The sequence below is a fragment of the Chiloscyllium punctatum genome, chromosome 23 (genome assembly GCF_047496795.1).
Source record: "Chiloscyllium punctatum isolate Juve2018m chromosome 23, sChiPun1.3, whole genome shotgun sequence".
Taxonomy (NCBI): Eukaryota; Metazoa; Chordata; class Chondrichthyes; order Orectolobiformes; family Hemiscylliidae; genus Chiloscyllium; species Chiloscyllium punctatum.
This window is the reverse complement of record NC_092761.1, coordinates 84,397,839-84,414,476: the sequence shown is the minus strand read 5'-3', so window position 1 is coordinate 84,414,476 and position 16,638 is coordinate 84,397,839. Positions and strand designations below refer to the sequence as shown.

General features: G+C 41.2%; 1 protein-coding gene across 14 annotated transcripts in view; it reads left to right on the top strand.

Moving 5' to 3' along the window:
* Positions 1-16,638, top strand: part of LOC140494195 (centrosomal protein of 164 kDa-like) — a 209,979-nt gene that overhangs the window by 83,783 nt on the left and 109,558 nt on the right. For all 14 annotated transcript variants that reach the window (XM_072593326.1, XM_072593325.1, XM_072593324.1 and 11 more), the window contains 2 exons: positions 12,497-12,664; positions 15,267-15,377. In XM_072593326.1, the coding sequence (XP_072449427.1) occupies positions 12,497-12,664; positions 15,267-15,377 (279 nt within the window). The remainder of the gene's footprint in view (positions 1-12,496; positions 12,665-15,266; positions 15,378-16,638) is intronic.

The window sequence follows — 16,638 nt, the reverse complement described above, 5'->3', positions numbered from 1 at the left end:
CATTAGTTTATATCCACAAATTTAAATTTAAATGTATTCTGGGCTGTAAGATGAGAGTTAGAATTCCTTCACAAAACAGCAGTGTAAGAATGTCTTTTTTGTGGAACTATGGTGGCATTTTGGTTTGTTTATTCTTCCATGGGATGTGAAAGCTGCTAGCTTTCCCAGCCAACATTTCTTGCCAATCCCCAAGTGGTGGTAGTGAGCTGTCATCTTGGACTGCTGTAGTCCATTGGGGTAGATGCTGTTAGCAAAGGATTTCTGGGATTTTGACCCAGTGACAGTGACAAAATAGCTATATAATTCCAAGTGAGAATTGTCTGTAGCTTAGAGAGAAACTTTCAGATGATAGCACATTTGAAGCAGAACAGGGGTTGTGGTTTCTTTGTGGTTGCAGATGTGGAAAAAAGTGTTATTAAAATGGAGATGAACAAAATAATGCAGATGTGAAATAACATAAATTAAGTACTTATGAACATATCTGATTATCAGTTTGTCAATAATGAGGAATTGAAGTGACCCATTTAGATGATCAATTAGTAGATTAACATTTTCGAAGATTAGAAATTGAGGCCATTAATCTGTTGCATGAGTGAACATGCTATTTGTGGATTACATAACAACACAACAAAAGCAAATATGAATGTTATTTATTCGTGTCCTTCAATTTTCCCTGTCAGTTTGCCGTTTCATAATTGAAACTTGTCTTTTTGCACATGCCAGTAATCCAAAACAACAGGAGAAAATTCTGCAAACATTCTACAGGTCAATGGAGTGAACAGATAAGGTGATGTTTAGGTTTTATCAATTATACTATTATTACTGATTACAGATTAGTAGACTATTGCAAAATTACCTCTTTCACACCTTAGGCATACCATTCAGCAATTCAGATTGAGGGAGTCAGGATTGGTCTATGTAATAATGTGCAGATTCTGAGAGATGAACTTCAAATATTGTAACACGTGAAGGGACCTAAGACTGCCACTTTCAGACCAAAAAATGCCTATCTGCATCAAATTACCCGAAGTATTGTTTGTATGTTTTTACTATGCAAAAGCAGCATGAGTGATATTTTTCATTAACAGGATGGAGACATTAAGTCCTGTCTCACCTGTCTCCAGCATTTTTGCCCTCACCTTTCTCTTCTTTCCAAGAAAAGTGATGGGGCCCCTGATCCTCACATACCATCTCAAGGAGCATCCATATCTAAAAGATCCACTCCTCCTGCATTCCCCACATCTCCCCATGCTGCCACAGCACCTTCCCATGCAATTGCCGAGGGTGTAACATGTGCTGGTTTGCTTCCTCCTCCTCACTATCCAAGGCCACAGACAAGGCTCACAATATGGCTCACTTATCCTTGCTGGAGTTAGCATATATACATGTTTGGGGCCAAGCCTCTGCGTGATAAAGGAACTTATGCATGCATTGCATCTTTTCAATTAAATAAATCTTGGGAGATACTGTTCAATTGTACATTCCCCACAGTGTGTTTCAACCAGTTAGAATCCCCTTGCAACTGCTTACCACTGTATTTCCCATGCAGTATAAATTTTTGCTCCCTTTAAGATTTGATATGCTTGCATTTGACCTGATGAGTGGAAGATGAGAACCTTCAACCGCATATTTTTTTCAGTAGTACTGAAGTTCTGCTATCACAGGTGGCATGGTGGCACAGTGGTTAGCACTGCTGTCTCACAGTGCCAGAGACTCGGGTTCAATTCCCGCCTCAGGCAACACACTGTGTGGAGTTTGCACATTCTCCCCGTGTCTGAGTGGGTTTCCTCCGGGTCCTCCGGTTTCCTCCTACAGTCCAAAAATGTGCAGGTTAGGTGAATCGGCCATGCTAAATTGCCTGTAGTGTTAGGTTTAGGGGAATGGGTCTGGGTGGGTTATTCTTCGGAGGGTCAGTGTGGACTTGTTGAGCAAAGGGCCTGTTTCCACACTAAGTAATCTAATCAAGTGACTGTTTAATTTTACCTATGTTAAGAATAGGCAGGACCATGAAGTACTAACTAAATTATCAATGAGTTGCTTCAGTAAAGTGTCCAGGAGGTATGACAAACTCCTCAAGCAGTCTGAGACAGGCTGCTCTGGAGGTTTTCCACTCAGTCCCAGGTTATAATCCACTTCCAGAAATCTACATCAATGCTGAAAGTACCATATAAACATACTTTTAAAGCCCTGCAAGCTTTGCTGTGATTTTCCCATGTGTTTAAATAGTCTTGTAACATTCTGTGCCTCTACTCCTATTGAACAATGGAAGGGTTTCACAGAATTCAGCCTAGGCACTTGGGATTATATTCAAGCCGAAGTTTGAACTTTCAGGCAAAGATGGCAGAAATTGAAAGGAATACTTCCTTTAAAGTTTCTGGCATAGACCCGATGGGCCAAATAGTCTCCAAATGGCATCTGTGGCCTATAGACTCTGTGAAGTAAGTGGAGGGTGCCCTTTCTTTAATTATGTTACGATGCTGCTCCTTTAACAAGTTCTTTTTCAAAAGTGTTGTACAAGGCAGAGTTGCCAGGGTTTATCTACTTGACAGGTTTTCAAGTTAAAAAAAACACTTGTACAATGAAAAGGAGAGTGGCCAGTTCTCCCAGCTCAGCTTTTCTCTGGTTTGTTTTGGTTTTAGCAATTAGTTAGTTTTGAGGCTGCTGGTCAAAGAAACAGCTATATGGAAGAAGGTGTTTCATGCTGAATCTCTCTTCCATCTCTGTCTCTGTCTCTCTCTCTCCTGTAAGACCCTGTATTTGATCTTACCTTTTTTGCACAGGGTATTTATGGGGATTGTTGCAGTAATTTGGAACAGCGCCATTAAGTTGGGATAGTCAGTTGGATTTTAAGGTAGTTTTTAAGTTATTCTGTGTTCTGTTCTCTTTTCTTTGTGTTTCATTTGGTACTCTGTAAATGAATTACGTTTTGTTTAAAACTGAAGGGTTTTGACCAGCTGTATCACTCCTGGAATATCTACTTTACAAAACAACTAAAAAAGTTAGGGTCTGGGCTACTTCTTGAAATGTTTTGAGGATGTCTGGCCTGGTTCATAAGAGATTGGAGGCTCATCCACGATTTGTTCTATGGTTCTGATTTGCGATTAGGGCTATTGGACTCAAAGGTAGCAAGTGGTAGGCGTTGGTGTCTTTTGTTCTGGAGGTTGATTTTGGTTGGTTTAAACAGTGCTTGGGAAAGCAATAGCTCTTGCAGTCACTTAAGAGTTTTAGGGTGGTGGAAGAAGTGACTTTGGGGTTTTAGAAAAGGAGAATAAGGCCAAGCTGGTAGAATTATCAGGCAAACTGGGGTTGGAGCTGCCTCCTTCCATGAGAAAAGGAGAGATAATTATAGCAATAGCTCAGCATTTAAGCTTGCTGGAAATGCCATCAGAATCTTTAGAGATGACTAAAATCTAATTGAAAGCAAAACAGCTTGAATTAGAGGCAAAAGACAAGGAAAGGGAAAAAAAATGAAACTGTTTGAATTACGATTGAAAGCAGAGAAAAGAGAAAAAGCAAATCGCTTGAGTAGAACAAAAAGTAAAAGAGAGAGAAAAGGAGAGAAAGGAAGAAAGAGAGAGTGTTTGAACTTCAGAAATTGGCACTTAGACAGGAAAGTCAGCTTAAAAGGATGGAGATGAAGGCTGAGGGTAAGCTTATTGAGGAAGAGCAGAGTGTTAAAACAGCACGTTTAGCAGCTGAAATGGCTGATAATTATGAGTTGGTCCATAAATCAAAGTTTGGCTTCCAACATCAATTTCAATCCGTGAGGGATAGAAATTGGGGAAAAGAGAAAACCTCACATGGAAAAAGAAAGGTAGATCTCGATGAAGATCATAAGGATAACTTAACATAGGGCAAAAAGGAAACCCGTGAAGGAGAAAGAGGAGGTAAAAAGCTCTGGTGTGTTCACTGCAATAAAATGCATGAAATCACAGTGTTGTTGGGTTAGGAAAAGCAATAGGAAGACATATGTAGGAAAACAGGATAAGCCAGTGACTTTTGTTGGAGTGGTTGAAAAGCCAGTGAAAACTCAGGCAACTAAACTACTGAAAGATACAAATCCTGGGATTTTTCCAGACCATGTGGTAATGTGGTCACAAAGTCACCAGTTGAAACAGGAGAGTTCAAAGAGTACAGATAAGAAGGTTAAAGTGGAATTAGCAGAGATCTTGTTTGATCAGATGGTTGAGACAAATCAGGAACAGATAGATGAAAAAGCAGACATCTTTAGTTCAGAGAAATTACTGACTTATAGCAGAAAGATGAGAAACTAAACCAATTGTATCAAAAAGCATACATGGAAGAGGAATCTGATGTATCCTGATGTGCTACTATCTTAAAAATGATGTCCTAATGAAGAAATGGAGACCATCACATAATCAGGTAGATGAGAAATTGGCAGACGTTTGTCAAGTCGTGTTGCCAGTGGGTCACAGAAAGGAGATATTGTGGGTAGTGCACAAATTGCCGGTAGGAGGCCATTTAGGGCTAAGAAACACCCAAGCTAAAATGGTCTGGACTGCACAAGGACGTAGTTGAATTTTGCCAGACCTGTCATACATGTCCAGTAATCGGAAAATCACAGGCAGTAGTAAAACCCATACCTTTACATACCTATTCCTGCATTTGAGGAACCCTTTACAAGAGTTTTAATTGATTGCATAGGACCCCTATCTAAAACAAAAAGTGGGAATCAGTATTCATTAACAATAATGGATGTGTCCACTAGATTTCCAGAGGCCACTCCATTACACAATATCACAGCTAAAAGGATTATAGAGGAGTTAGTCAAATATTTCACTAGATATGACTACTCACACAGATGCAATCAGATCAAGGGCCTAACTTTACATCAAAATTGTTCAAGGAAGTTATGGGCAGCTTTGGAATAAAACAATTCAAATCTACTGCGTACCATCCAGAATCACGGGGAGCGCTGAAAAAGTGGCATTAGACATTAACACCACATTGAGGGCTTATAGTCAAGTCTATCCAGATTGATTGGGATAAGGGAATTCCATTGGTACTTTTTGCTATCAGAGGTGCACCAAATGAGTCGACCAAATTCAGTCCATTTGAATTATGTTTTGGGCATGAAGTGAGGAGACTGCTAAAATTGATTAAGGAGAAATTAGTAAGTCATAGTCCAAATAGGTGGTCTCTGAATTATGTGTCAGATTTTCAGGAATGATTAAATAGAGCAAGGGAGTTGGCTGGACAGCATTTAAAAGTATCACAGCATACAATGAAATGGGAAGCAGACAATAAATCAGAAATTCGCCAGTTTGCTATTGGGGATAAAGTGTTTGTATTACTTCCAGTGATAGGTGAACCTTTAAATGCAAGATTTAGTAGACCCTATTCAAGTCAAAATGTGGTTGAGTGAGGTGAGCTATTTGATAAGGACTCCAGACAGAAAGAAACCTCACAGAGTGTGTCATTTGAATATGTTCAAAAGATAGGGACGGAAAGCAGGAGAAGAATATGTTATTGGTTACAACACAGAGTGAAGAACCTAAATTGGACATTCCTCAAATTAAATCGAATAATAAGGAAGTTGTCAAAAATTAGGATAAATTATTGAGTTATCTTCCAGAGAAAAATCGAAATGACCTGGAAGAGTTATTGCTATTGCATGGGGAGATATGTGGAAATAAGCTGGGAAATATTAACCTAAATATGCATCATTTAGATACAGAAGATGCTGTTCCGAGTAAGTAACATCCTTGTAGGCATAACCCTCTAAAATTGGCACAGGTTCAAAAAGAGGTTGACCACATGCTCCAAGACAACATAATCGAAGTGCGTTACAGTAATTGGAGTTCATCAATAGTAATGGTACCAAAACCAGATGGTACCCAACAGTTGTATGGACTGTCGCAAAGTCAATGCAGTTATAAACACTGATGCGTATCGGATTCCATGTTTGGAAGACCATGTTGTAAAAGTGGGACAAGCAACTTATATTTCTAAGTTGGACTTGCTCAGAGCATACTGGCAGGTACCGTTGTCTGAACAAACAAGACAATTTCGGATTTCGTAACGCCGAATGGACTGTACCAATTTAAAGTCATGCTATTTAGTATGAAAAATGTGCCGGCCACATTTTAAACAATAACCAATAAGGTCATGTCCGGATATATATAGACGAACTAGTGATTTTTCGTCACGTGGAAGGAACATGTGCAACATTCATCAGAATTGTTCAATTGACTTCGGGAGGCAGGCTTGGTGATAAACCTGGGTAAACGACTTTGCCAACTGTCAAATCACCTTCCTGGGCCATGTCATTGGTAATGGACAAATGGCTCCATAGAATGCAAAAACAAAAGTAATTGAGGAGTTTCCCAAATCATCGACAAACAGAGCAGTACTACGATTCCTGGGATTGAGTGGATTATATCAAAAATTCATACCAAATTTTAACAATGTGGTTGCTCCACTCACTGAATTGCTGAAGAAAGTCAAGAAGTTTCAGTAGACAGTGGACTGTCAGAAGGCATTTGACAGCCTGAAAGCTGCGTTAACCACTGCCATGGTATTAGCCACACCTAATTACGCAAAGCTGTTCAAGGTGGCCTTGATGCGAGTGATGTGGGTGTCGGTGCTGTGCTCTTACAAAAACATGACGAGAATACAGAAAGACCTATCGGGTGTTTCTCCAGGAAATTGAATATTCATCAGCAGAAATATTCGACAATTTAGAAGGAGACTGTGCTGGGTGTTGATATAACAAAATTTCAATGCTTATGTTACCAATAATGTATCTGAGGCAATTATATACACTGATCATAATAGATCGATGTTTGTGGAGAAATTTAAGGACAAAAATTCCAAATTGTTTAGATGGAACTTGTTGTTACAGCCATTTTGAAAATTGTGCATATGGCAGGATGAGAAAACGTGATTGGCGACGCATTGTCTAGACTTGGGTGAGGAAAGGAGGTGTTCAGTCTCGGGAGAAAAACAGACTGTAATGTATATCTACATTGTAGTGTACTAACAGTGTAAGATTAAGGGGTTTTAAAATGAAACCAGTTTGGATATTGATGATTTTTTTTAAAGAGGGAGGTGAGATGATGCTGCCCCTTTACCAAGGTTGTGTTGTCCTTGGTGTTTTTCAAAAGTGTTGTAGAAGGCAGAGTTGCCGAGATGGCAGGGTTTATCTGCTTGAAAAGGTTTTCAAAGTTTTAAAAACCACTTGTAAAATGAAAGGGGAGTGGCCGGTTCTCCCAGCTCAGCTTTACTCTGGCTTGTTTTGGGTTTAGCATTCAGTCAGTTTGAGGCTGCTGGTCAAAGAAACAGCTACATGGAAGAAGGTGTTCCAGGCTGAAACTCTTTGCCATCGCGCTCTCTCTCCTGTAAGACCCTGTGTTTTGATCTTACCTTTTTGCCAAGGTTTATGGAGGCTTATGGGAATTGTTGCAGAAATTTGGAACAGCACCATTAAGTTGGGATAGTCTGTTGAGTTTTCAGATAGAACAGAGTACAGAATAACTTAATCTGTTTTGTTTGTGTTTCATTTGGTACTCTGTAAATCATTTCTGTTTTGTTTAAAACAGAGGGGTTTTGTCCAGCTGCATCACTTCTGGAATATCCACTTTACATCTGCTCAAAATAAACACAAAACTCAGGGTGTGGGCAACCTTAGAGTCATAGAGTCATAGAGATGTACAGCACGGAAACAGACTCTTCAGTCCAACCCATCCATGCCAACCAGATATCCCAGCCCAATCTAGTCCCACCTGCCAGCACCCGGCCCATATCCCTCCAAACCCTTCCTATTCATATACCCATCCAAATGCCTCTTAAATGTTGCAATTGTACCAGCCTCCACCACATCCTCTGGCAGCTCATTCCATACACTTATCGCCCTCTGTGTGAAAAAGTTGCCCCCTAGCTCTCTTTTATATCTTTCCCCTCTCACCCTAAACCTATGCCCTCTAGTTCTGGACTCCCCGACCCCCAGGGAAAAGACCTTGTCTATTTATCCTATCCATGCCCCTCATAATTTTGTAAACCTCTATAAGGTCACCCCCTCAGCCTCCGACTCTCCAGGGAAAACAGCCCCAGCCTGTTCAGCCTCTCCCTGTAGCTCAGATCCTCCAACCGTAGCAACATCCTTGTAAATCTTTTCTGAACCCTTTCAAGTTTCACAACATCTTTCCGATAGGAAGGAGACTAAAATTGCACGCAATATTTCAACAGTGGCCTAACCAATGTCCTGTACAGCCGAAACATGATCTCCCAACTCCTGTATTCAATACTCTGACCAATAAAGGAAAACATACCAAACACCTTTTTCACTATCCTATCTACCTGCGACTCCACTTTCAAGGAGCTGTGAACCTGCACTATAAGGTCTCTTTGTTCAGCAACACTCCCTAGGACCTTACCATTAAGTGTATAAGTCCTGCTAAGATTTGCTTTCCCAAAAATGCAGCACCTCGCATTTATCTGAATTAAACTCCATCTGCCACTTCTCAGCCCATTGGACCATCTGGTCCAGATCCTGTTGTAATCTGAGGTAACCCTCTTCACTGTCCACTACACCTCCATTTTTGGTGTCATCTGCAAACTTACTAACTGTACCTCTTATGCTCGCAGCCAAATCATTTATGTAAATGGCAAAACATAGAGGGCCCAGCACAGATCCTTGTGGCACTCCACTGGTCACAGGCCTCCAGTCTGAAAAACAACCCTCCACCACCACCCTCTGTCTTCTACCTTTGAGCCAGTTCTGTATCCAAATGGCTAGTTCTCCCTGTATTCCATGAGATCTAACCATTGCTAATTAGTCTCCCATGGGGAACCTTGTCGAACGCCTGACTGAAGTCCAAATAGATCATATTTACTGCTCTGCCCTCATCAATATTCTTTGCTACTTCAAAAAACTCAATCAAGTTTGTGAGACATGATTTCCCACACACAAAGCCATGTTGACTATCCCGAATCAGTCCTTGCCTTTCCAAATACATGTACATCCTGTCCCTCAGGATTCCCTCCAACAACTTGCCTACCACCGAGGTCAGACTCAGCGGTCTATAGTTCCCTGGCTTATCTTTACCGCCCTTCTTAAACAATGGCACCACATTTGCCAACCTCCAGTCTTCCGGTACCTCACCTGTGACTATTGATGATACAAATATCTCAGCAAGAGGCCCAGCAGTCACTTCTCTATCTTCCCACAGAGTTCTAGGCTACACCTGATCAGGTCCTGGGGATTTATGCACCTTCACCCGTTTCAAGACATCCAGCACTTCCTCCTGTGTAATCTGGACATTTTGCATAATGTCATCATCTATTTCCCTACAGTCTATATCTTCCATATCCTTTTCCACATTAAATACTGATGCAAAATATTCATTTAGAATCTCCCCCATTTTCTGCGTCTCCACACAAAGGCCACCTTGCTGATCTTTGAGGGCCCTATTCTCTCCCTAGTTATCCTTTTGTCCTTAATATATTTGTAAAAACCCTTTAGACTCTCCTTGATTCTATTTGCCAAAGCTATCTCATGTCCCTGTTTTGCCCTCCTGATTTCCCTCTTAAGTATACTCCTACTTCCTTTATACCCTTCTAAGGATTCACTCAATCTATCCTGTCTATACCTGACATATGCTTCGTTCTTTTTCTTAACCAAACCCTCAATTTCTTTAGTCATCCAGCATTCCCTATACCTACCAGCCTTCCCTTTCACCCTAACAGGAATACACTTTCTCTGGATTCTTGTTATCTCATTTCTGAAGGCTTCCCATTTTCCAAAAATCCCTTTACCTGCGAACATCTGCCTCCAATCAGCTTTCAAAAGTTCTTGCTGGAAAAGCGCAGCAGGTCAGGCAGCATCCAAGAAGCAGGAGAATCGACGTTTCGGGCATGAGCCCTTCCTGAAGAAGGAAGCTCTGATCTCCAGCATCTGCAGTCCTCACTTTCTCCTTTCAAAGGTTCTCGCCTAATACCATCAAAATTGGCCTTTCTCCAGTTTAGAACTTAACTTTTAGATCTGGTCTATCCTTTTCCATCACTATTTCAAAACAAATAGAATTATGGTCGCTGGCCCCAAAGTGCTTGCCCACTGACACTTCAGTCACCTGCCCTGCCTTATTTCCCAAGAGTAGGTCAAGTTTTGCACCTTCTCTAGTAGGTACATCCACATACTGAATCAGAAAATTGTCTTGTACACACTTAAGAAATTCCTCTCCATCTAAGTCTTTAATACTATGGCAGTCCCAGTCAATGTTTGGAAAGCTAAAATCCCCTACCGTAACCACCCTATTCTTCTTACAGATAGCTGAGATCTCCTTACAAGTTTGTTTCTCAATTTCCCCCTATTGGGAGGTCTACAATACAATCCCAATAAGGTGATCATCCCTTTCTTATTTCTCAGTTCCACCCAAATAACTTCCCTGGATGTATTTCTGGGAATATCATGCCTCAGCACAGCTGTGATGCTATCCTTGATCAAAAATGCCACTCCCCCTCCTCTCTTGCCTCCCTTTCTATCCTTCCTGTAGCATTTGTATCCTGGAACATTAAGCTGCCAGTCCTGCCCATCCTTGAGCCATGTTTCCATAATTGCTATGATATCCCAGTCCCATATTCTTAACCATGCCCTGAGTTCATCTGCCTTCCCTGTTAGGCCCCTTGCATTGAAATAAATGCAGTTTAATTTATTAGTCCTATCTTGTCCCTGCCTGCCCTGACTGTTTGACTCACTTCTGTTCTCAGCTGTACCCGTCTCAGATCAATCTCTTTCCTCACTATCTCCTTGGGTCCCACCTCCCCCCACCCCCCCCCCCCCCCCCCCACCCCAGCCCCCCACCCCCCCACCCCCCCAGGTCTCTTTTATATCTTTCCCTCTCACCCTAAACGTAGGAGGATTTACTAGTTTAAATCCTCCCAAGCAGTTGTGGCAAATTTCCCTGCCAGGATATTAGTCCCTTCCAATTTAGGTGCAATCCGTTATTCTTGTACAGGTCACTTCTACCCCAAAAGAGATTCCAATGATCCAAAAATGTGAATCCTTCTCCCATACACCAGCTCCTCAGCCATGCATTCATCTGCTCTATCCTCCTATTCCTGCCCTCACTAGCTCGTAACACCGGGAGTAATCCAGATATTACTACCCTTGAGGACCTTCTTTTTAAATTTCTGCCTAACTCTCTGTAATCTCCCTTCAGAATCTCAATCTTCTCCCTTCCAATGTCGTTGGTTCCAATGTGGACAATGACCTCCTGCTGGCCCCTCTCCCCCGTGAGAACATCCTTGATCCTGGCACCAGGGAAACAACACACCATTCTGCCTTTTTGCTGCTGGCCACAGAAACGTCTGTCTGTACCTCGGACTACAGATTCCCTGAACACAATTGATCTCTTGAAACCCGACGTACGCCTCGTTGCATTACAGCCAGTCTCAATACCAGAAACTTGGCTGTTCGTGCTACATTCCCCTGAGAATCCATCACCCCCTACATTTTCCAAAACAGCATACCTGTTTGAAATGGGTATATCCACAAAAGACTCCCGCACTAGCTGCCTTACCTCTCTTACCTTTCCTGGAGTTAACCCATCTATGTGACTGTATCTGAGACTTTCCCCCCTTCCTATAACTGCCATCCATCACATACTGTTGCTGTTGCAAATTCCTCATCGCTTCTATCGGTCTCTCCAACCAATCCACTCGATCTGATAAGATTCGCATCCAACAGCATTTATGGCAGATATAATCCGCAGTAACCCTTAAACTGTCTTTAAACTCCCACATCTGACAAGAAGTACATATCACTGCAAAGACATATTTTTGCTCCTTCACAATCTACAGACCCAAAAATAAAAGTTTTGATAACATGTTGTGTGTGTGTGTGTGTCATAGAGATGTACAGCACAGAAACAGACCCTTTGGTCTGACTCATCCATGTTGACCAGATATCCCAACCCAGTCTAGTCCCACCTGCCAGCACTCTGCTCATATCCCTCTAAACCCTTCCTATTCATATACTCATCCAGATGCCTTTAAAATGCTGAAATTGTACCAGCCTCCATCACTTCCTCAGGTAGCCCATTCCATACACGCACTACCCTCTGAAAACGTTGCCCCTTAGGTCTCTTTTATATCTTTCCCTCTCACCCTAAACGTATACCCTCTTGTTCTGAAGACCCCACCCCAGGGAAAAGACCTTGTCTATTTATCCTATACTTGCCCCTCATGCTTTTATAATCTTCTATAAGGTCACCTCAGCCTCTGACGCTCCATGGAAAACACCCCAGCCTATTCAGCCTCTCCCTGTAGCTCAGATCCTCCAACCCTGGCAACATCCTTGTAAATCTTTTCTGAACCCTTTCAAGTTTCACAACATCTTTCCAATAGAAGGGAGACCAGAACTGCACACAATATTTCAAAAGTGGCCTAACCAATGTCCTGTACAGCCGCAAGTCCATGTTGTGCTTTCAGAATTGTTGCAAATTTGTGACCCTTTTTCCATCTCCATCTTTCTTAGGTACTGGGTTTACAACCAAGTCTTGTCCAGGCACCTCAAGGAGGCCTTGCTCCCCTACGTGGCCTTGGGGACTTCCCAGTGAGTACAGTCTGTGGTTCACTGAGCAATATATCTGGAACTGCCGGGGGACTGATGAAGGGTACTCTAGCAAGCTCTGCCACTTTCAGGGTAAGGGTAACTATGGAGTTACTATGGAAGACTGATTTTGTTTCACCACCGGAATTGTAATTTGAAATTAACTGGATATGTTACCCAAGTAAAAAGAATGCAGCAGATCAAGCATTAAGTGGACTGACTAGTGACCAGTAAAAAACAAATTGTAAGTGTCTATGACAATAAGTTGAAAACATTTCAATGCACCCAACTGTTTCAACCTGATAACAAATGGCAAATAGCTATAAAGTAAGGATTGTCTCTCAAAACCAAGTGGTTGCAGTAAATTATCGCCTTAGTTTAATGTTCTATCTATTTCTACCTGATATTAAGTTATTTTTCCCCTCTCCTATTAATTTTCTCACCTTTCCTCATTGTGTGGCATTGTCTTGTTGGGATACAATTCACAGGTGCTCAGAAGTACCTCACTCCTGGCTTATTCATCATGCGTGAGCTGAAGAGTGAGCGTCAGCAGATATTTACCCACAGGTGGCATCACAGCTGAGTCCAATCTTATTTTCAGCACATATGCATTTTCCAGCAGGGAGCACAGGATATTGAAAGTGGAATCCTTGCTGATTTGTCCTTATCCACTTTGGAGGTTTTTTATAACAAGCCCCTCGACTGTTGTTCAGAGACTTGCTATCGCAGCACCGGGCAAAGAGTAAACTTTCACACTCTGCATGGCCCATGTATTCATTGTCCTCATCAGCATTGTCCCTCTCTTAAAGAAGTGTGTATTATTTTTGATTGTGTGTTTTAATGTTTGAATGCTAAGATTTCCATCTGCAAACCACAAACATAAATTATGCGGTACTTGAATTGCAAGAACAAAAGGTACTCTTAAAAAGTGACATTCAGAAAAGAAGAAGTTAGTATTTCGGACATCTGATCACAGCTGAAAAGCTATAATCATCTCTTCCATTGAGCAAAGTGGATTCGGACAATGGGTGTTTTAGAGTGGTTACAGATGAGTTTGAGTGGATGTGTGAGGATTGATGCAAGACAGACAAGTGTGACATGCCTTGACAGCATATCTCCTGGAAGAAATAGCTTCAAGCAACATTAATGATTACTTAATAGAAACCCTTGCAGCACTTCGCTGAAACTGTAGTGTAATCAAACTAATGAACAGACACAATAGAAGAGTTGCATTAATTCATAATATCCCCAGTTGATTTAGATTTTCTTAATTTTAGGAAAGCAAATCTCAGTAGGACTTATACACTTAATGATAAGGTCCTAGAGAGTGTTGCTGAACAAAGAGACCTTGGAGTGCAGGTTCATAGCTCCTTGAAAGTGGAGTCGCAGGTAGATAGGATAGTGGAGAAGGCGTTTAGTTTACTTTCTTTTATTGGTCAGAGTATTGAGTACAGAAGTTGGGAGGTCATGTTGCAGCTGTGCAGGACATTGGTTAGGCCACTGATGGAATATTGCGTGCAATTCTGGTCTCCTTCCTATTGGAAAGATGTTTTGAAACTTGAAAGGGTTCAGAAATGATTTGTAAGGATGTTACCAGGGTTGGAGGATTTGAGCTATAAGGAGAGGCTGAACAGGCTGGAGCTGTTTTCCCTGGAGCGTTGGAGGCTGAGGGGTGACCTTATAGAGGATTATAAAATTATGAGGGGCATGGATAGAGTAAATAGGCAAAGTCTTTTCCCTGAGGTGTGGGAGTCCAGAGCTATAGGGCATTGGTTTAGGGTGAGAGGGGAAAGATATAAAAGGGACCTAAGGGGCAACCTTTTCACACAGAGGGTGGTATGTGTATGAAATGAGCTGCCAGAGGAAGTGGTGGAGGCTGGTACAATTGCAACATTTAAGAGGCATTTGGATGGGTATATGAATAGGAAGGGTTTGGAGGGATATGGGCTGGGTGATGGCAGGTGGGACTAGATTGGGTTGGGATATCTGGTCGGCATGGATTGGTTGGACCGAAGGGTCTGTTTCCGTGCTGTACATCTCTATGACTCTATGAGTTACCTGCAGATTGCAAAGAGCAATTGTTGGAGGCCACAACGTTGTATTAGTGACAACTGATGTGGAATTGGAAATGCATTTGAGGTCAAATGGGGCAAATAACATATTTCATCTGAATGGAATGTATAAAGAAGGCATGGTACAAAAGTTTCATACATTGGCACAGTATCACAGGATCTTTGTGCCATTCTCCTGGCCTTTCCCCATAAATCTGAATGTTATTTCTGTTCAAATAATCACCTAATGCCCACTTGAATACCTTGAATGAACCTGCCTCCTTCAACTGAAGATGTTCTAAAATAATCAATGTAAGACCTGACAGATGACTTGTAGAGATTTGTAATCTCCAATTTGCTGCAGATCATTTTTTGGTTGTTATTCCATGAAATATTCAGTCCTAAAACTGCTGCCAATGTATGGAATTATTTCTCACCTGTGCATTTTTCACTCAACTGCACGTCCCTACATATTGAAATTATATAACTTCAATATAACGAAACATTGGGTCTATTCTGTCATCTGATGTGAAATAACACACTTCCATTGTCATAGTATTTTCATCAGGATGTTCTCATATTTTGCATATTATTACACATTCAATAATCCTATCCTGTCTTGGGGTTGGTGCGGGGTGCTAAAGATCCCTAAAACAGGTGGCCTTACAAGTCTTCTGGGAGTAAAGCCTGAAGAGAAGATTTCGATGAACTTGGTCGACTTTAGTGAAGATGACGATGACATGAGTGAAGAGAAGGTAGGCACAGAAGTCTTATGATCTATGTACTAAACTCGTAGTCCCAAAATGATGTTGCATTTTCACAATAGCAAAATGTAGTGTGGGTAAGACAATGACACAATAACCCAGAGACCAGGCTAATGCTTCTTGAGGCATAGATTCACATCTCACCATGGCAACTGGTGAGATTTAAATTTAATTATTACTGATAAAGATCTACAATTGAAAGCTAGTTTCAATGTTGGTGATTATGAAACTATCACTGATTGTCGTAAATTCCTTTCTGGTTCACTAATATCCATTTTGGGAATGAAATCAGCCATTCTTACCCTGTTTTGCCTACATGTGACTTCATACCTACAGCAGTGACAAATTAAGTTATTTGTGGTGAATATGTAATTTATTGATTAATGTTTCTCAGAATGTGACTTCTGGTTTTGGTGCTTGAATTTTGAATGTAGGATTAATGGAAAAATTACTGAGAAACTCAAACACTCCTGAGATAATTGCCATTTGAGGTAGTCCATGTTTATTTAAGGAGGACAGAGGTGGACATGTAAGTATTAAGCAGGGTAACCCTTTCCTGAGTCTTGATTCAGGCAAAAAGTCTACAACTGTCTTCGTACAAGATTTAAGTTATTCACAAAGATCCCAGATCAAAGAAAGTTTGGTGCATATCCTAGCACCCAGAGCAAGGAGCATAGAGACCTTTAAGAACCAGTGATGTTCTTGAGTTGAAAGCGCAAACCAGAATTTGTGAATGTGGTTCATGCTTGGAAAGAAAAGTCCAAAATGAACATGGAATGAAAAGTGTCAGATCTGTCTGGTAAAACTAATGGAAGACATTGACAGTGGAAACCTCACAGTGAGAGAATGAGCTTTGGAAGTCAAACTGCCAAACTGAGTAATTGAGGAGAGTCAAAATGAATTGTGAGGGTCTGTGACAAATTGTAGTTTGGTCCTAGGAGAAGTGAAAGAACTCTCACGATCCTGAGAAGTATGGGCGAATGGGATTAAAAACAGAACGGGAGGTGATCTGTTAAGATTTTTAGGTTTGAAGATTGTAGGTTTGCAAAATATGATGTTAAATTAGCAGTAATTGCTTTATTTAATCCTTGTACAGTAAACGATTTTGCTTAAAACATAATACCTAGTGGCAGAGATTATTCATGAAATCACCAGGAGTTTGGACTTCTTTGTTAAATAGTTGATGGTCTGCCTTGAAATTGTAACAAATTAAATTGAAGGAATCAAATAATTCGTGAGTTTGCACAAGAAA